The following is a 19,590-nucleotide window of genomic DNA, read 5'->3' as shown; positions in this document are numbered from 1 at the left end:
AGATCAGGCCACCAAAGTCTTCCTGTGGTATTGACGTAAGGAGGTGTTTGTTGGCGTTAGCCCTAGCCAGCCCAGTGCTTTAGGATGTCTGCAGGCATCTTGTGCAGAGCCATGGCCTTTATCCCTTGCTAGCTGATCACTTAACATCATCACTGGTAGTAGAATGCAGCTCTTGCTAAAACTAGTCAAATAAACCCCATGACATCAAATGAGCTTTGCAAGGAGTAGTCAGCTAGTCCACCAGCCCTCACTGATCTAAATATCTTAGAAGAGTGGAGATCTTTATCTTAAATGACACTAGTGTTTAAAGTGACTCTTGGAACTCTTTTGTCTGGCAGGCTTTGTGACAGGCTTGTCCCTCTCCGGGGCATCCTGCTGCTGCCCTCCTGTGCCACAGAACGCGGTGGGACCATTGTTTGTACAGTGGGTGCAGCTGAACAGGGAACTGGATAATAATAGGGCTGTCGGTTTAATCAGGAAAGCTCGCTGGGAATGGACTTGTGAGCTACTTCAATGTGAGTTTGTGGTACGCCAGTGAGACAGCTTGTGGGGTGGTTCTGCGTTAATTAGAACAGCTTCAGCAGACAGCAGATGAGTGCTTGCAGTGGCTCACAGTGTGCCATTGTGCTGCAGAGCAGAAACGTGAACCTTGTGTCTCAGGAATGCACGGGCTTCACCCTTGCTGTTTACCGAGTTCCAAAAACCAAGCATCCAAGTTATTGCGTAGGTTTGGGGTTTTTTTTAATTCCAAATCTTAGATGTTGTCGTTAAGTGGAATTTCGTAGTCGGCAGTGAGCCCTGCTCTATAAAGTCAGCTGGAAGTCACTTGTATTTAGAAGGTATCGGATATGAATGGCCAATGAATGCAGACTGAAGTTTCCTGTGTAGAACAAATTAAATACCTCATTCGTGATATACTGGAGATGCTACTGGATTTCTTAGATCATGTCTGCAGCTGACCTGTGATTTGGGATTGAGCAAGCAGTTGTCTAGTCACTGGTTTTGCCATGCATTGATTTACTTGCCTCCGTCGTTGGGGCTCTGCGTTAAACAGTACAGAAGCAAGGCTGGTGTCCGAGCTGGCTTGGATAATGTTGTGTGTTTGCTCGTGGAGCTGGGGGAGGTGAGGAATCTGGAGAGAATATGAAACTATCTGAGGCTCGGGCACTCGGTTTGAGCCGGAGGGAGGCATGTTTGTGTCCCCTAGCTAGAATGTAATCAGCTCCTTGTGAAGATTGAGGCCCCGAAGGAGAGTTGTATTTGGAAGCAGTGGTCAGAACACTTGCTCTGATAACAGAAGGTTTTTTCCAGTTGAGCCAGACTAAGCATAGTTGACAGACTGACTTGATTGTCTTCTCCTGTCTAAGAAATATCGTGCTTCTGAAGAGGAGCTAGATAATACTCTTTTCCAGTGGGTGGTTCCCGTTTCTAGGACTTTGCTATCTGCTGAAAACAATCTTTATTTTTGTTGCTCATTGGCAAAAGTCTTGAGACCTGTTTGGAGAAAAGCCTGTCGTGTGTAAGCATCGTCAGGCACGTGGTGTTTTGCTTTAATTCCTGCCCAGTGAAAGTATAAACTGGGAGTGCTTTGCAGCAGGGCTGTCTGGGGATACTGTTCAGCTTTGTGTTCCAGCTGCAGACTTCCCTTCAGGAAAAGGAAAGGCATGTCCGCCCTGCCTCGTGTAACCCAGGTGAGGCTTGTACCTGGAGGAGCATGGCTGGGAAGGGTCCACACACTTCCTAGAGTAGAAGGGACAGCTCTTTCAACTCTAGGAAGTCAGAGGTGTAGCAGCTGTCAATGTAGTAAACTAGATGCAGAACAAAGTTTGGAGCTGGGTTCCTAAGTAGTAGTGTCTCCATCCAGGCTGCTTTTGGTATGCAAGTACCGAAGTTATAAGGGTGTTATAGCATATATCCCATCTTCACTGCTGCAAAATCTTTTAGAGAGACTTCTGGTTTTGGGAGACTTTTGCTTCATCAGGCTGTAGTTGCTCTTTGTTTAGGAGTTCCTACGCTGTTGTCCTGGGTTTGGCCAGAACAGGGTTAATTTTCACCGGAATCCAGGAAGGGGCACAGCCGGGGGGTGGGGGCTGACCCCACCTGGCCAAACAGAGCCCGGTGTTCCATACCATGTGACGTCACGCTGGGTTCCGGTGGTGGGGGGGCGGCGCGGAGGGAACTGACTCGCGGCTTGGGGGGGCGCGGCACCGGTGCTGTCTGGACCATACGGTTCGTTGTTGTGGTTTTTTTCTCCTTATTTGTATCGTTGTTGTTCCTGTTTCCCTCTGTTTGCTGTTCTGTTAAACTGCCCTTATCCCGACCCACCAGTTTCTGCCTCTTTCTTTCCATTCTCCTCCGCACGCCGGCGGGGGGAGGGGCGGCCGCGTGGCGCTTTTGTTGCCGGCAGCAGCCGAAACCAAGACATTAATTTGGCGCCCAAGCGTGGGGCAGGGATAACGGCAGGGCTGAGCAGCAGGTGTTAAAACAGCTTTCTTAGATTTTGTTAAATTTTGTTATATGCATTTTTCTGTGTTAAATAGTCGCCGGTAAAAATGTTTCTGTCTTTGATCAGATGGCTGTGGTTTCTGAATCCTTATTTGCAGTATGTATTCAATGCCGTGCTGTTCATCATCGCTGGGAAAAAGATCAGGATGATAATTTTGCTCTACCTTACGATATCGACTTATGATATGATAACATCACTGTGCATGAAATTAGTCTTGTATTTGCATGCGGCACTACGGTCATTTCCATACCTTGGATCCTATGTCTTAGAATTTGTTAATAATCAAACCCAGCCTGTGGAGAAAGCCGAAGGGGATACCTTCCCCCACTCTTTCGCCCCCCCTCTCTCCCTCAGGCTGGTCCTAACTGCTTTTGAGAATTTCGAGTACCCGTGGGATGCTCAGGGCAGCACTCTCCTTTTGTTATGCCTCCTGAATGGGTTGCAGGTTTTGTTTAGGGTTAAGCAAGTCGTTAAGAACATCGTGCAGAGACCTGCCCCGGGGCCGGATAGCTGTGAGTGGCTGGGTGTGTGGGACAACATGGGCAAGTACCTAGGGCAGTGGGCACCACCGGTGTTTTTTAAACTCACCCCTGAACAAATAAAGAATCCAGACAGTCTAGTAAAATATCTGCAAAAAGTGTGCTGCCACCCGGGGAACTCCAGAGAGACACAAATCACTGCAACGTGCTGGGGTCTGGCCCACGCCTACCGAGCCCTGTTCAACACTGTTCAGTGCCCTAAAGGGGAAAGAGGGGGAAACGAAGCAGCAGGCACTGCGGCTGGCGCTGCCCCCCCAGGCGGCCCTGCAGCCCCTCCAGCCCAGCAGGCAGTCACAGCCCCCCCAACTGGCACCACGGCTGCTGCAGCCACAGCTGCAGGGTCTGCCTCGGTTTCCCTGGCAGGCACAGCAGCTGCTCCAGCCCCAGCTCCAGCTGCAGGCATCGCAGCTGAGCCCAATGACCAACCTGTGCCGGTAGCAGTCGCCCCTGTAAAACTAAAGAAAGATGCAAAGAGAGCAGATCGCTCCGGGAGGGATGACGATGAGCCAGGGTCATCACGGGAGATAGAGACAGAGATCATCACCCGGTCCCTGTCCCTGGGCGAGCTGCGAGACATGCGGAAAGATTTCAGCCGCCACCCAGGAGAGCACATTGCCACCTGGCTGCTGCGGTGCTGGGATAACGGGGCCAGCAGCTTGGAGTTAGAGGGCAAGGAAGCCAAGCAGCTGGGATCCCTGGCCAGGGATGGGGGCATTGACAAGGCCATTGGGAAAAAGGAACAAATCCTCAGCCTCTGGAGGAGACTTCTGTCAGGCGTGAGGGAGAGGTACCCCTTCAGTGACGATTTTGTATGCTATCCTGGCAAGTGGACCAATATGGAAAGGGGTATTCAGTACTTGAGGGAATTGGCTGTGCGGGAGCTGGTTTACTGTGACACAGACGATGAGCAGGTACCCACAGACCCAGATGAACTCCAGTGCTCACAATCCATGTGGAGGAAGTTTGTGCGGAGTGCACCCTCCTCGCATGCCAACTCACTGGCAGTTGTAAACTGGAAAGGTAAAGACGCACCAACAGTGGACGAGGTGGCTGTCAGACTCCGCCAATATGAGGAAAGTCTCTCTTCTTCCCTTGTCTCAGCCGTGGAGAAACTGGTCAAGCGACTAGACAGGAATATGTCCTACTCCCCACCTGTACGGGCCAGTGTCTCAGCTATTAGGGGCAGGCGTTTCTCTGCTCAGGAGAGGGAATACAGAGGCTATACACCCCGGGGCACCCTGTGGTTCTACCTGTGTGACCACGGAGAGGACATGAGGAAGTGGGATGGAAAACCCACCTCAAGTCTAGAGGCACGAGTCCGTGAGTTGCGAGGTAAAACAATCACAAAAGGGGATTCTGTTAGGAAAAGTGCCGCTCCAGTTTCCAGCAGCCAGCTCTCCAGACCAGGTAGACAGTTTGACCTTGATTCCGATCCTCTGGAGGGGACCTCCAAGTCATTTTTACAGCAGGTGAGCAGCAAATTCTCTGACGAGGATTAGAGGGGCCCTGCCTCCAGCCAGGTGGAGGAAAGGGACAACCGTGTCTATTGGACGGTGTGGATTCGGTGGCCTGGCACGTCAGATCCACAAGAGTATAAAGCTCTAGTGGACACTGGTGCACAGTGTACTTTAATGCCATCAGAGTTCAAAGGGTCAGAGTCCATTTGCATTTCGGGAGTGACAGGGGGGTCCCAAGAGCTGAGTGTACTGGAGGCTGAAGTGAGCCTCACTGGGAAGGACTGGCAGAAGCACCCCATTGTAACTGGCCCCGAGGCTCCGTGCATCCTTGGGATAGACTATCTTAGGAGAGGGTATTTCAAGGACCCAAAGGGGTATCGGTGGGCTTTTGGCATAGCTGCTGTGGAGACGGAAGAAATTAAACAGCTGTCCATTTTCCCTGGTCTCTCGGAGGATCCTTCCGTTGTGGGGTTGCTGAGGGTGGAAGAACAACAGGTGCCAATTGCAACCACAGCGGTGCACCGGCGACAGTATCGTACCAACCGAGACTCCCTTCTCCCCATTCATCAGCTGATCCATCAACTGGAGAGTCAAGGAGTGATCAGCAAAACTCGCTCACCCTTTCATAGTCCCATATGGCCAGTGAGAAAATCTACTGGAGAGTGGAGACTGACAATAGACTACCGTGGCCTGAATGAAGTCACACCACCGCTGAGTGCTGCCGTGCCAGACATGCTAGAACTTCAATATCAGCTGGAGTCAAAGGCAGCCAAGTGGTACGCTACAATTGACATTGCTAATGCATTCTTCTCCATCCCTTTGGCAGCAGAGTGCAGGCCACAGTTTGCTTTCATCTGGAGGGGCATCCAGTACACCTGGAATCGACTGCCCCAGGGGTGGAAACACAGTCCCACCATTTGCCATGGACTAATCCAGACTGCACTGGAAAAGGATGAAGCCCCAGAACATCTGCAGTACATCGATGACATCATTATATGGGGCGACACAGCGGAGGAAGTTTTTGAGAAAGGGGAGAAAATAGTTCAGATCCTTCTGAAAGCCGGTTTCGCCATTAAGCGAAGTAAAGTCAAGGGACCTGCACAAGAGATCCAGTTTTTGGGAATAAAGTGGCAGGATGGGCGCCGTCAAATCCCAATGGATGTCATCAACAAAATAGCAGCTATGTCTCCACCAACCAGCAAAAAGGAAGCACAGGCCTTCCTGGGTGTTGTGGGTTTTTGGGGGATGCACATCCCAAATTACAGCCAGATTGTAAGTCCTCTGTACCACGTGACCCGGAAGAAGAATGATTTTGAATGGGGCCCTGAGCAACGACAGGCATTTGAACAGATTAAACGGGAGATAGTTCATGCCGTAGCCCTTGGTCCAGTCCGGTCAGGGCAAGATGTTAAAAACGTGCTCTACACCGCAGCCGGGGAGAATGGCCCAACCTGGAGTCTCTGGCAGAAAGCACCAGGGGAGACTCGAGGTCGACCCCTGGGGTTCTGGAGCCGGGGATACAAAGGATCCGAGGCCCGCTATACTCCCACCGAAAAAGAGATTCTGGCAGCATATGAAGGCGTTCGAGGTGCTTCAGAAGTGGTCGGCACTGAAGCACAGCTCCTCCTAGCTCCACGATTGCAGGTCCTGGGCTGGATGTTCAAAGAGAGGGTCCCCTCTACGCATCATGCCACCGATGCTACGTGGAGTAAGTGGGTCGCGCTGATCACCCAGCGCGCCCGAATGGGAAACCCCAGTCGCCCAGGAATTCTGGAGGTAATCATGGACTGGCCAGAAGGCAAAGATTTTGGAGCATCGCCAGAGGAGGAGGTGACACGTGCTGAAGAGGCCCCACTGTATAACCAGCTGCCAGAAGATAAGAAACAGTATGCCCTGTTCACGGATGGGTCCTGTCGCATTGTGGGGAAGCAGCGGAGGTGGAAGGCTGCTGTATGGAGCCCTACATGACAAGTCGCGGAAACTGCCGAGGGAGAAGGTGAGTCCAGCCAGTTTGCAGAAGTGAAAGCCATCCAGCTGGCTTTAGACATTGCCAGTCGAGAGAAGTGGCCAGTGCTCTATCTTTACACCGACTCTTGGATGGTGGCCAATGCCTTGTGGGGGTGGCTGCAGCAATGGAAGAGGAACAACTGGCAGCGCAGAGGCAAACCCATCTGGGCTGCCCCATTGTGGCAAGATATTGCTGCCCGGCTAGAGCAGTTGGCTGTAAAAGTCCGTCACGTGGACGCCCACGTCCCTAAGAGTCGGGCCACTGAAGAACATCAAAACAACCACCAGGTAGATCAGGCTGCTAAGATTGAAGTGGCTCAGGTGGATCTGGACTGGCAACATAAGGGTGAACTCTTTATAGCTCGGTGGGCCCATGACACCTCGGGCCACCAAGGAAGAGACGCGACATACAGATGGGCTCGTGACCGAGGGGTGGACTTGACCATGGATACCATCGCACAGGTTATCCATGAATGTGAGACATGCGCTGCAATCAAGCAAGCCAAGCGGGTAAAGCCTCAGTGGTATGGAGGACGATGGCTAAAATATCAATATGGGGAGGCTTGGCAGATTGATTACATCACACTGCCACAGACCCGCCAAGGCAAGCCCTATGTGCTCACAATGGTGGAGGCCACCACCGGATGGCTGGAAACCTACCCTGTGCCCCATGCCACCGCCCGGAATACCATCCTGGGCCTGGAAAAACAAGTCCTGTGGCGACATGGCACCCCCGAAAGAATCGAGTCGGACAACGGGACTCACTTTCACAACAGCCTCATAGACACCTGGGCCAAAGAACACGGTATCGAGTGGGTGTATCATATCCCCTACCATGCACCAGCCTCTGGAAAGATCGAACGTTACAATGGGCTGCTAAAAACCACTTTGAGGGCAGTGGGGGGTGGGACTTTCAAAAATTGGGATACCCATTTAGCAAAGGCCACCTGGTTGGTTAACACCAGAGGGTCCACCAACCGGGCTGGTCCTGCCCAGTCAAAACCTCAGCGCCCCGTGGAAGGGGATAAAGTCCCTGTAGTGCACATGCGGAACATGTTAGGGAAGACGGTTTGGGTTAGTCCTGCCTCGGGCAAAGGCAAGCCCGTCTGCGGGATTGCTTTTGCTCAAGGACCTGGGTGTACCTGGTGGGTAATGCGGAAGGATGGGGAAGTCCGATGTGTACCTCATGGGGATTTAATTTTGGGCGAGAATAGTCCATAAATAAATTGTACAAAGTTAGTTGTTAAATAACCCTGTCACTGTCTGTTATCACTGTTATAATTGTTATATTTTGTACCAGTAGTAGCATAGTAAGAATTGTCCAGATTAAAGAAGGATGAACTTTTTCGATGAAAACCTAGCAGAGCACAGCGATGATGGAACTGGACCTGGTTTTCAACAACTGGCATCCCGCAACTTCATCAAGATCAACATCTCCTGCAGACTGTGGGCACGGGCCGCACCAGATACATCAGCCGTGAGCTCCGGAAGCAGCAAGTGACCGCCCATCACCACGCATCACCTCTCCTGCCACGGAAGACCATTACGACAGATGGAGCCCGAAGTCATGGATTAAATGAACTCAACGGACACTTTAGAGTGATGATCCATAGACTAAGGGAATGATATCTGGAGACAGGAGAAGTGGTGGTGATCAACTGGACAATGGGGGACCTGGGCATGACGTAGATGGTATGGAATAAGGGGTGGATAATGTCCTGGGTTTGGCCAGAACAGGGTTAATTTTCACCGGAATCCAGGAAGGGGCACAGCCGGGGGGTGGGGGCTGACCCCACCTGGCCAAACAGAGCCCGGTGTTCCATACTGTGTGACGTCACGCTGGGTTCCGGTGGGGGGGGCGGCGCGGCGGGAAGGCTCTCGCGGCTTGGGGGGGGCGCGGTGCCGGTGCTGTCTGGTTCCTGCGGTTCGTTGTTGTGGTTTTTTTCTCCTTATTTGTATCGTTGTTGTTCCTGTTTCCCTCTGTTTGCTGTTCTGTTAAACTGCCCTTATCCCGACCCACCGGTTTCTGCCTCTTTCTTTCCATTCTCCTCCGCACGCCGGCGGGGGGAGGGGCGGCCGCGTGGCGCTTTTGTTGCCGGCGGCAGCCGAAACCAAGACAGCTGTGTGCGTAAAAGTGAACGGAGTGGCTGCGTGTTGCTGTCTGGCTCCTGCACAACTGCAGACTTCTGTCGTGTGCCTGCACACCAGCCTCTCGCAGCGCCGTGGGTGAGAGCGTTTGCAAAGTGCTTCACCTTCGGCGAGCTGTTCTGTTTTGGAGGAGTGTGTGTTGTCAGCCTCTGAAACTCTCCGGCATGCGGTGCTGCCTTTCAGGAGGAGAACTGGGGAGAGCTGCGGTGCAGCAAATGTGTGTCTGGGAATGCCGTGCTGTGAAGCCAGCCCGATGCTGGAGGAGCTTGCGGTGCTGGGTGCTGTGCTGGTCCGTAGTACTGCCCTGCAGTGGTGAGCCAGGAGAAAGATGGTGAAATTGTTTGAAGTGTAAAGGTGAAGTAAGGTGAAATTGATGAGTGCAATGGTGAGAAATGTCCAGACACCTCGAGTCTTAGGTGGGGATGTTGTTCTGTGGTCTGCTGGCAGAGATACGAATTTAGAGTGGCTAGAAAACAAGCCTGTCCATGCTAATAGAAATAGCCCAAGATGTTTATAAAACCTTAGCCTTCCTGTTATTTTCCCTGTGACTACTTTAACGTGGCTTCTGTTTCTCCTTCTAGATATAATTGCTGAGGCTCTGTAAAATGGCTTTACGCTTCCGCAGTTTCATGCCATATGCCATACCTGGAGTGCTGGCACTTCTTAGCTGCTGGTGGATCTATTCCCATAGAAAAAAGCATGCAAGCTATCACGACAAACAGGCAATAGCCATTGAAGAAGAGCACCTGGAAGAAGTACCAGAGAATGATTCAACAGCCGGAACAGAAGCACATGTTCCTCGAAGACTGCCTGTCTCATCTGAAGAGGAATGCCCAGAGAATGAAACCTCGACCTCCCTGCTGTCAGCAGGGTCGACGACACCCTCTCTTCTGTGTCGAAGTCACGAGAGGCTAGATCTCTCACAGGACCTTCCAGACCTGTCAGTAACGACTATTCAGCCCAGCACCCTGGAAGACGACAGTGAAAAACTAGAAACAATAGGATCTGAAGATGAAAGCAGCATCCCTGCTTGTGTTTCTCTCCCTCTGGTCTCAGAGAGCGCAGAGTGTCACGGCAGTGCAGCAGTGAGCCTCGTACAGGATTCGGGCTCTAGTGCAAACCAAGACCGGTGGCCGTCAGCATCGGTGACACTGACGCAAAAGCCCTTGGGAATCACAGAGAACAGCAATGCAGAGCAGTCAGATGATTCTTCACTTAAGCCCCCTAAGGAAAGCAAGATGCCAGAAACTGTGCTGTCGGATCCTGGCTCTGTGACAGCCCTCTGCTTGGGATGGGAGAAGGAAGCCAGTACCCCACAAGCCTTTCTCAATAGTGAAACTGAAGTTGTATCAAGTCACAAGGATTCTGCCGTGAGCGTGTTACCGGATAGCTTGGAGCCTGCCTGTCTGGAGCTGTCCAGGGAGGAAGAGATGTCTGAGCCAATTGCCAGTACTGTACCTGTGTGTCAGGAGGAGGACGCACAGCCAAAAGAAGATGAACTGGAAAGAGAGAAGGCGGCCAGTGTTGTTTCCTCTGATCAGATGCTCGTGCAGGAAGCTGCGGGAGCAGATGGGAACGCTGCTGCGAAGGGTGATGTTGCGGTACTGACATCCCTGCAAACACGGCAATGGGATCAGAGTGTGGCAGGTTCCAGCTGTTCAGCACACGGCTGTTTATCTGGCCCTGTTCAAGGAGACACAAAAGACTGTCGGATGGAGAACAGCGTGTGCAGCGAGGAGGTGCTGTCTGGTTCTGCAAGCGATGGGTCCACTCGGATCTGCCAGGCTGCTGCCGGCCGAGTTGAGAGACCTCTGGAGATGGCCAGCTTTGTTTCCTCCAAGGTGCTTGTGGAGGAGGCTACGAGAGCAGATGAGAACACTGCTGTAAAGAGTGATGCTGTGGTACTGACATCCCTGCAGACAGGGGAACAGGTTCAGAGTGTGGCAGGTTCCAGCTGTTTAACACACGGCTGTTTATCTGGCCCTGCTCAGGGAGACACAGAAGACTGTCGGATGAAGAACCGTGTGTGCAGTGAGTCCAGAGGAGTTGATAGGACTCTTGTGGAAAACCATGGAGAGGCACTGGAAAAGTTGCCTTTGGTTATGGAGGACTCTGTGTGCAGCTTGTATGCATCCGAAGGTGGCACAAGTGTTGAGGACGCGTTGCAGAACACGATGCTGGCTGTCGCGTCAGGCCAGCATTTGGTCTCGCTGAGCATATCTGCCATCCAAGACACGTCTGCTGAGCAGAACTTAGTACCGGGTGAAAAGCCTCCTACTCTGAAGCTACTTGAAGACAGCGAAGTACCGTACAGTAATGGGATACTGAAAGAGGATGGTCCAGACTTGTGCCATGGGTGTAGCAGGGCAGCAGGGATGGATGAAGATCACTCAGGAGGTAAGGGATTTGAAAATCTTCCTACAAAAACGTGGTGAATGTGCATTTTACGTGCTGTAACCCTTCTGCTTCAGAACATGTTTGGATAAATCCTCTTCATGTTAACTGCCCCAGTGGATGAGTAGGTAGCCCTCTGGTGCAGGTGGGTGTGCCTTTGCTCTGGGAATTCGCATCTCTGTAGGATCCAGTGTTAGCCCGGTGATCCTCAGGGTGTACTGCAGGGGGTGAACAGGCCGGTCCCCTTTCGGCACAAAGTGTACTGTCCAAAGCTAACCATGTTCTGGAGTGGCCCAGTGAAATGGACGGTGCCTGGATGTCGGCCAGGCTGCTGAGCACCTTGCTGGTTTGAGACCTGCTAATACACGTGGTTTCTGCTTAAGTTCAGGCAGCCTCTAGTAAGTACTGGGTTCTTATCTGTGTCTGTGGGCTGCTGCTGAAAGGAAGCTGTAAGGCAGGCTTCTGAGGTGCTGCTGGACGAACCCGGGAAGTGCTCTGATGAACTGTGATAAAATCAGTTGGTTGCAGACCAATTACCCTGAAGCCCTTTAGCTTGGAAGGGTAGGTGCATGCCAAGAAATCCCAACAGGGAGCAACGTTCGTGGAGTTTCTCCATCTGTCTCTGTGTTGCTCTTGCCTTCTAGGTCCTGGATGCTGTGTGCCTGGCAGAATACAAAGCTGCCTGGGCAAATGTTAACCTGTGTGACCTTGGGGGTGGATGTGAAAATCCTTTATAGGACCCTGTGGTGCCAACAGACCATAATGACAGGATGTCTTTGTAATTGCTACAAAGTAGTTGGAACGCTACTTGTTGCAAGACGTGGGGATTGAGTGTGCCAACAATTAAGGATTAAACCCACAGAACATTTTCACTAGTGAGAGTAACCGAGGAAGAGGATGGTTTTGTCTTCTTGTGAATGCTGGTGTGGCAACAAGGTACAAGAGTGTGTTGTGGAGCCAGGTGATGACAAGGGCTGAAAGCTCTGCACTGAGACAGCTGAAGGGTAGGGACAGGGGATCTAGCAGGTAAAGTTGATGATGTGGCTATGCTGGATAAGAGGTCCTACAGCTGACCTTCACACCCAGGCTGTGAGACTTAAGTCTTTGTCCTCGTCTAGGAAGTCTATGGCAAACAGCTGCACTGTTTATCTTTGGCTTTCAGGGCTTCTGTGCTGTGCTGCTATTTAAGATGTGGCAAACGTGGAGCAGCTGTTTGGTTTGTTTTTCCCTTTTGGTCTTACGCTGGATGGTCTGAATACTTGCAAGCAAGTGAGGATCTTCATGCTTCTGCTTGTTAATCTGGAGTAAGGATCAACCTGGTGTTGCACGGACTGTCTGGGATCTGACCAGGAGGAAGCTGCTTGAGTTTGTCCCCTTCCCGAGTGGAAATGTTCCTGGTGTTGGCTGATGGTTTGGGAACAAACAGCTCAGCTCTGGCACCTTGTTTCTTGAAGCATATGAGAAATGTGGGCAAGAGGCCACCACCTACCACGGCTAGTGATGGGCGCTCGGGTCCCTGCGCAACGCCCGTGGGACAGGCAGTGGCAGAGCAGAGAGCAGGGCAAGAGACTGCAGGTCCCTCCCTGCCTGCTGAACTCCCTGTGAAGAGCCCCGGGTAAGCCATGGGGAAAAAGCAGAATACCTTGCTGCAGCAGCTCAGTGTTGGTGTTAGCATAGCTCTCGTTCAGCTGGTAACTTTGACTTCTAGTGCCTTGTCTCTGCGGCTGTGTGAGGTGTCGGAAGGACTCCTGCCGAACATGGGCCCCCTTCTGTCACATTCCCAGAGGCATGCAGGTCTTTCTCCAGGAATGAAGGGAAGATTTCAGTAGGCTGTGTGTGACAGGACTTTACCCTTTCTGAAATACTGACGAACCAGGTACAGGAACATCCCAACTGAATGCACAGGAAGAGCTCAATGTAATCTCTCAATGAAATGACGTGTTTTCGTGGCAGTGTGTCTGGTAGCTGGGTTGTGTGGGCTGTCTGAAGGCTGACCCATCTGCATGTCTTGTAGGTTTGGAGATAAATAGCGTGGAATTTGTGGACAGTGGCTGTGCCATGAGGAAGACAGTGACTCACCAGAACTGTAAGCTAGGAAGAAAATCCAGCAATTCTGACTTCATTATCTGGGAAATAGAGGTCCCAAAGGTAACCAGCCGCTGGCCTGCTCGCGTGCCCTGCCCTGCCCTGCCCTGCCCTACACAGCCATCTTCTGGTTCTTCCAGTCTGGTACTGGCTCGGTGCCGTCCCAGGGAGATCAACAACAAAGCAAGGAGGATTTTAGCATTTAGCTCCCATTAGGCCAGGAATGAAGAGCCAATACGCAGCTGCAAACAAGAGGCATGTCAGGGCTGCATCCAGGCTAATGTTGGTTGTGGGGCTCATTATTGCCCATTATCTTCCACCTCAATCTGTTCAGAATGCTTTCAAAGCATCAGACTAAGGCTTTGAGGGTACACAGTTATTAAGAGCAGATGATAATTTTTTTCTTTCCAGTGTGCAGGAGGGTTATGTTTCAATTGCCCATCCAAACCCTTCCTCGGAAGCTGAATGCTCATCTGAGCTATTCTGTGGAGCTGCTGTACCTCTGTCTTCATAGTGAGCTTTCTTTTGGGTTGAGAGAGAGCTTGTGATTTTTGGGCCAGTTTATACCTTCTTCCTGTCTTTGTATATGTAAAATCACCAGTGGCTGTCCTGCACAGCATTGCTCTTGCAGTTCTGCTTCTCAGCCGACCCGAATGCTGACAGCCGGTACCAGGAGACAGCAGCTCCCAGCAGGACAAGCACGCTGCTTTGGTGCTTGGGTGCTGTGAGCCCGGGGAAGGCACGTAACGTGCTTTTAATGGGTCAGTAAAACACAGGCTAAGGAAGCAGCTCTGCAGCAGATATGTACATTTCAGTGGTTAGTGCAGACAGGCTGGCACTGTTCTTGAAGTAGCTAACTTCCCATTGCGCAGGGTTACCCATACTGACTCGGGCCCAATGCTTCTGGAGTCTGGGCTCTGAGAGCAAGTGGTGGCAGGTACCAGTGGAGGAGTCAGTGGCAGGGCTTGCACAGACCACAGACATCTCCTCATCACCCCGCATGGCTGTCCGGGGACGCTGCAGTCTAATGGGCATGGTAGCCTGGTTTACTCTCCTGTGTATGTGTCCAATCCCTTTCTAATCTAATTAGCTTGTTTAAAAATTGCCAAAACTTAGTATTTCGTATTTGAATGGAAAATGCATGTAGCATGCTTTTTGAAAAAAAAAAATGGTGGAAGATGGAGAGAGGATGTGACTTCAGTTGACTGTAGGAAGACAGTAGCCTGGTTTTGTCCCATTGTGTCTTTGTGTCATTCTGCAAGATATGAAGATGGATCTATCAAAATAAGCTGTGCTTGCTGATCTCTATCTGCCTTGACTTCTCACAGACCAGCTGAACTCTGCACTGGTCCAGCATTGCCTTATATTTGTCCTGCCTGGCCTTGCACTACGGGAACTGGGAACATGGGTGAAATAAGCTCCAGAGAACAGTGTTGTTTGATCGGTGTTTCTCTTCCTGACTGTTGCTTTCTTGTCCCTTTCATCAAGGAGTTAGTTGGCCGCTTGATTGGCAAACAAGGAAGATATATGAACTTCTTGAGGCAAGCGTCTGGTGCCAAAATTTATGTCTCAACACTGCCTTATTTCTGTGACTCCCAGATCTGTCACATCGAAGGTAAGTGGAATGTCTCTTTATTCATGGTCTAATATGTAGCTTGGGGGCCTTAATTGGATGGGCAAGGAATTTAGACAGATTTGGTGGCTTGGTAAGTCCAGTGCTTTACAAACCTGTTCTGTTCCATGCTGTTACAGTAGAGGTATATGTCAAGTCGCTTGTGCCTTGGCATGTGAACCCTCTGTTCTAGAGGTGAGAGTGCACTTTAGCATCTTTGGCTGCTGCAGTTTAACCAACACCTTTTGCAGGATCACAGGCTTGAAGGAGGAGCTATGGGATGTGTATCAGCAATTGCAGTCTTGACTGGGAAGGATGTTAGATTAATTGTGGCTGAAAAATATCTGCCAGTGAATTGGGTTTATACCGGAGGCTAAAGCTGTTGAAACTGGGGCCTGGCGGTCTGAGCTGCTCATGTTGGTCTGATACCAGGTTACACGGCCAATCTATTAAAACTGAAATTATTGATGTAGTGCAGAAGGCTTCTGTTAGCTGTATTGCTTTGCATGCTGGGAGTGTCCCCAGCATATGTGTGCTACAGACTTTCTGTGGAATTTTTGTCTTCCAGGCTACCCGGATCAAGTAGAAAAAGCACTGAGCCTGATTGGCAAGAAGTTCAAAGAGCTGTGTCTCACCAACATCTACGGTCTACCTCCGCCGACACCATTGACGCTTCATTCCCTCCTTATGACTGCCTGGGTAAGTCCCAGCTTGCTGGCCTTGCTGATATTAGGGGGGAAGGCTGTTGCTGGTCACTGCTGTCATGGTGTGCTGGATCTGTGTGGCTGCTTCACAAATGCCCTCAAAACCAGTTTGATTTTGTGTGGCTATCTGTCGTCCAGCTTGTGTGACTGTTGCAGATCAGATTTATCTACCTATTCTTTCACTACTGTTTCCATTCTGCCTGAGCTGAGAAATGTAGAATCGTAGAATAATTTAGATTGGAAAAGAACTCTAAGATCATCAAGTCCAAGCAGAGTGATAAGGTCTCCCCTGAGCCTCCTTTTTCTCCAGGCTAAACAACCCCAGTTCCCTGAGCCACTCCTCATAAGAGTTGTTCACACCCTTCACCAGCTTCGCTGCTCTTCTCTGCACGCACTGCAGCACCTCAATGTCCTTCTTGTAGTGAGGGGCCCAAAACTATTCGACGTGCAGCCTCGGCAGTGCTGAGTACAGGGGGACGATCACTGCCCTGGTGCTGGCCACACTGTTCCTGATACTAGCCAGGGTGCCACTGGCTTTCTTGGCCACCTGGGCACACTGCTGGCTTATGTTCAGCTGGCTGTCAACCAGCACCCCAAGGTCCTTTTCTGCCAGACAGCTTTCTAGCCACTCTTCCCCAAACCTGTGGCTTTGTGTGGGGTTGTTGTGACCGAAGTGTAGGACCCAGCACTTAGCCTTGTATCTCATACTTTTGGCCTGGGCCAATCAATCCAACCTGTCCAGACCCTGCAGCAGAGCCTTCCTACCCTCAAGCAGCATCAACACTCTTGCCCCCCTTGGTGTCATCTGCAGACTTACTGAGGGTGCACTGCATCCCCTTGTCCAGATAGTGGATAAAGATGTTAAACAGAACTGGCCCCAGTACTGAACCCTGGGGAACACCATTCATGACCAGCTGCACGGTGGATTTAACTCCACTCACGACAACTCTTTGGGCTTGGCCATCCAGCCAGTGTTTTTACCCAGCGAAGACTACACCCATTCAGGCCATGAGCAGCCACTTTCTCCAGGAGAATGCTGTGAGAAACGGTGTCAAACGCATTCCTGAAGTCCACGTAGACAACATTCACAGCCTTTCCCTCATCCACTAAGCAAGTCACCTTGTCCTAGAAGGAGATCAGGTTAGTCAAGCAGGACCTGCCTTTCATGAACCCATGCTGGCTGGGCCTGATTGCCTGGTTGGTCCTGTATGTGCTGTTTGATGGCACTCAAGATGAGCTTCTCCATAACCTTCCCCAGTACCGAGGTCAGGCTGACAGGCTGGTGGTTCCCTGGATCCTCCTTCTGGCCATTCTTGTAGATGGGCATCATTTGCTAACCTCCAGTCAACCGAGACCTGCCTGCCTCGTCAGGACTGCTGATAAATGGCTGAAAGTGGCTCAGTGAGTGCTTCCGCCAGCTCCTCAGTACCTACGGGTGGATCCCATCTGACCCCATGGACCTGTGTGTGTCTAATCAGTGTAGCAAGTCATTAACCATTTCCCCTTGGATTATGGGGGCTTCATTCTGCTCCTCGTCGCGGTCTTCTAGGTTAGGGGGCTGGGTACCCTGAGAACAACTGGTCTTACTATTGAAGACTGAGGCAAAGAAGGCATTGAGTACCTCAGTGTTTTCCTCATCCTTTGTCACTGTTTCCCCGCCACAACCAGTAAAGGATGGAGATTCTCCTTATCCCTCCTTTTGTTGCTAATGTATTTACAGAAACATGTTTTATTCTCTTTTACAGCAGTAGCTGGATAAAGTTCTAGTTGGGCTTTGGCCCTTCTGATTTTCTCCTTGCATAACCTCATGACATCCTTGTAGTCCTCCTGAGAAAAAATTAAAGGCATTTTAGATGCATCCCAAGCAAAGTAATGCTTGGAAGCTGCCCAGCACAACGGCTCTCTAGCAGCCAGGGCAAATTACTTGAAAATGAGGCCTCTGTGACAAATCTTGGACAATCTCTGCAAAGGTTACCTTGATCTTTAAAAAGCCCGTGGGCAGGGAGTTCTTGCAAGTTGTACTGTGTTGATAGCGCAGCGTGACTTGGCTTGCATCGCGTCTGACTCTGCTCACTGATCTCTTGGGTAAGTCGGTCCTACAGCTGCTCTGTGGCGATAGCCTTTTTGTGTACAAGATGGGCCCCACCCCAAGTCTGATTTCCTTTAGAACAGCATGGAGTAACAGTGAGTAGCTTTCTGCTCCTGATCCAAAGTGGCCTTTGGAGGTGAAAATACCAGTGTGCCAGGGCTCTTCCACCCATGGCTGTAAGCCTCAGGAGCTGCTGGTGGAACGTGGAGTTGCTGTGAATGAAGCTTGTGTTGCAATGAACACTAATGAGAATTTCTTTCCTCCACGCGACAGCTGTTCCTCCCGGATGGAGTCACTATAGAGGTGGTCGTGGCAAACCAAGTTGATGCAGGGCACATGTTTCTACAGCAGCATACACACCCCACGTTCCACGTCCTGCGTAGCCTGGACCAGCAGATGTGTGTCTGCTATTCTCAACCTGAAATTCCAACCCTACCAACTCCAGTAGAAGGCAAGTAACTTGACTTCTTACAGACTGGTCAGCTGAGAACCCTTCTTTTAGGGTCATGCAAAAGCCTGGTGCCCCTGAGTCAGGCTTGGGAAGCTTTGCAGTGGATGACAATGGGGTAGATGACCTGTCATTTCATCTTTTTTTAAGTCACTGCCAGAGTACAGGTGTTCTGCTCCTCCTTACCCCACGACCATCCCTGGAGTGCTTGCTCAGCCACTTAGCTGCATGTTGAAATTCAGAATGAGATAAAGTCCATCGCAGGTTGTTTCTAATCAGCTTGTCATTTGGTGTGTGATTGTTAACAAAGTGTGGAACTACTCCCAGATCTTCATAGTGGCACTGTCTGCACTTGGTGTAAAGCAGAGGGGGCATCACATGGAAGGGTTTGTTAGCGCTTATGTTCCTTTTCGGAGGCAGACCTCACCATTAGTGCCCAAAGGCTGGAAGGGAACTGGACACCTGGGTAGGACAGCATGGTACTGGCAAACAGACTTGAGAGTAAAACCCACCTCTCCGGTGTCCCAGCTGCAGGCCTGGTCTGATGGGGCTGTGGGTGGCGTTGAAAGAAGATGGAAGCAGCGTAAGAAAAGCTGTTGATTCTCGGTAGATAACTGTGCAGCACTACTAATGCTAGAAGTGCTGATTTCTGGAAATCCACTTATACTGAGCCTTTCTCCTCTGTACTCTTACGTTTTGCAGTTGGTATTATCTGCGCGGCTCCAGGCCTGGATGGGGCGTGGTTACGGGCTCAAGTTATTAGCTACTTCGAAGAGACTGATGAAGTGGAGCTCAGATACGTGGACTATGGAGGATATGACAAAGTGAAGATCAACACACTCAGACAAATCAGGTCTGTAGCTCCTCTTCCATAGCCTGAGGCCATAGCTGGCTTGAATCTTCATCAGAGCCATCCATGTCATTTGCATTGCTTATGGGTTTTTCCACAGCTGAAGTGGGAAATGGTAGGAAAGTTTGTCTCGGCAGCGGCTGTGGATTCCTTGGGAGCACAGCAAGCTCTTGCAAGGCTTTTTTGAAGGGGAGGGGAAAGGAAATGGCAACTGCTGCCACTTCAGCATGGAAGCTGAACAAAAGGATGCCTTCAGGAGGCCCAAAGTGTAGTTAATTGAGCTAGGAACAGGATTCAGATTCGCTATGGCCTGGCCTCTTTGGCTGGGTGAGCCATATTGGATGAGGGTTTTCTTACACAAGGCCACTGAATACTTGATTGTGCCCCAGAGGTGGGAGAAAAGCAGAGTGGTCTCCGTTACGGAGGTGTTTTTTGCTTGGAGCCCAGTCCAGCTCAGCATGCTAATCACCTCATCGGATGGTTTATTGCTGCTGCTTGGAGTGCAGGGAGAGTAGTCTGTTTTTTGTTTTTGTTTTTTTCTGACTGTCATCAGTTTTAAACTGATTTCCTATGAGAACAATTGATTAATCAGTGTCCCCTTAAAGAATATGAGAGTAACTTAAAGCCATGTTCTTATTCTGATTCTGTTTTCTTTAAGGTCTGACTTTTTATCACTACCTTTCCAAGGAGCGGAAGTTTTACTAGACAACGTGGTGCCGCTTCCAGGTAATGGAGCTCTCGAGACGTACCA

General features: G+C 50.8%; 1 protein-coding gene across 2 annotated transcripts in view; it reads left to right on the top strand.

The window, feature by feature from the left end:
* AKAP1 (A-kinase anchoring protein 1) overlaps window positions 1-19,590 on the top strand; it is a 32,000-nt gene that overhangs the window by 7,888 nt on the left and 4,522 nt on the right. For both annotated transcript variants that reach the window (XM_075440200.1, XM_075440201.1), the window contains 7 exons: window positions 9,239-11,054; window positions 13,066-13,199; window positions 14,625-14,751; window positions 15,317-15,447; window positions 17,815-17,992; window positions 18,692-18,842; window positions 19,498-19,565. In XM_075440200.1, coding sequence (XP_075296315.1) covers window positions 9,263-11,054; window positions 13,066-13,199; window positions 14,625-14,751; window positions 15,317-15,447; window positions 17,815-17,992; window positions 18,692-18,842; window positions 19,498-19,565 — 2,581 coding nt within the window. In that variant the 5' untranslated portion in view covers window positions 9,239-9,262. The remainder of the gene's footprint in view (window positions 1-9,238; window positions 11,055-13,065; window positions 13,200-14,624; window positions 14,752-15,316; window positions 15,448-17,814; window positions 17,993-18,691; window positions 18,843-19,497; window positions 19,566-19,590) is intronic.

This window comes from Opisthocomus hoazin, chromosome 20 (assembly GCF_030867145.1).
Source record: "Opisthocomus hoazin isolate bOpiHoa1 chromosome 20, bOpiHoa1.hap1, whole genome shotgun sequence".
NCBI lineage: Eukaryota > Metazoa > Chordata > Aves > Opisthocomiformes > Opisthocomidae > Opisthocomus > Opisthocomus hoazin.
The sequence above is the reverse complement of the archived record's forward strand: the minus strand, read 5'-3'. Positions and strand labels throughout refer to the sequence as shown.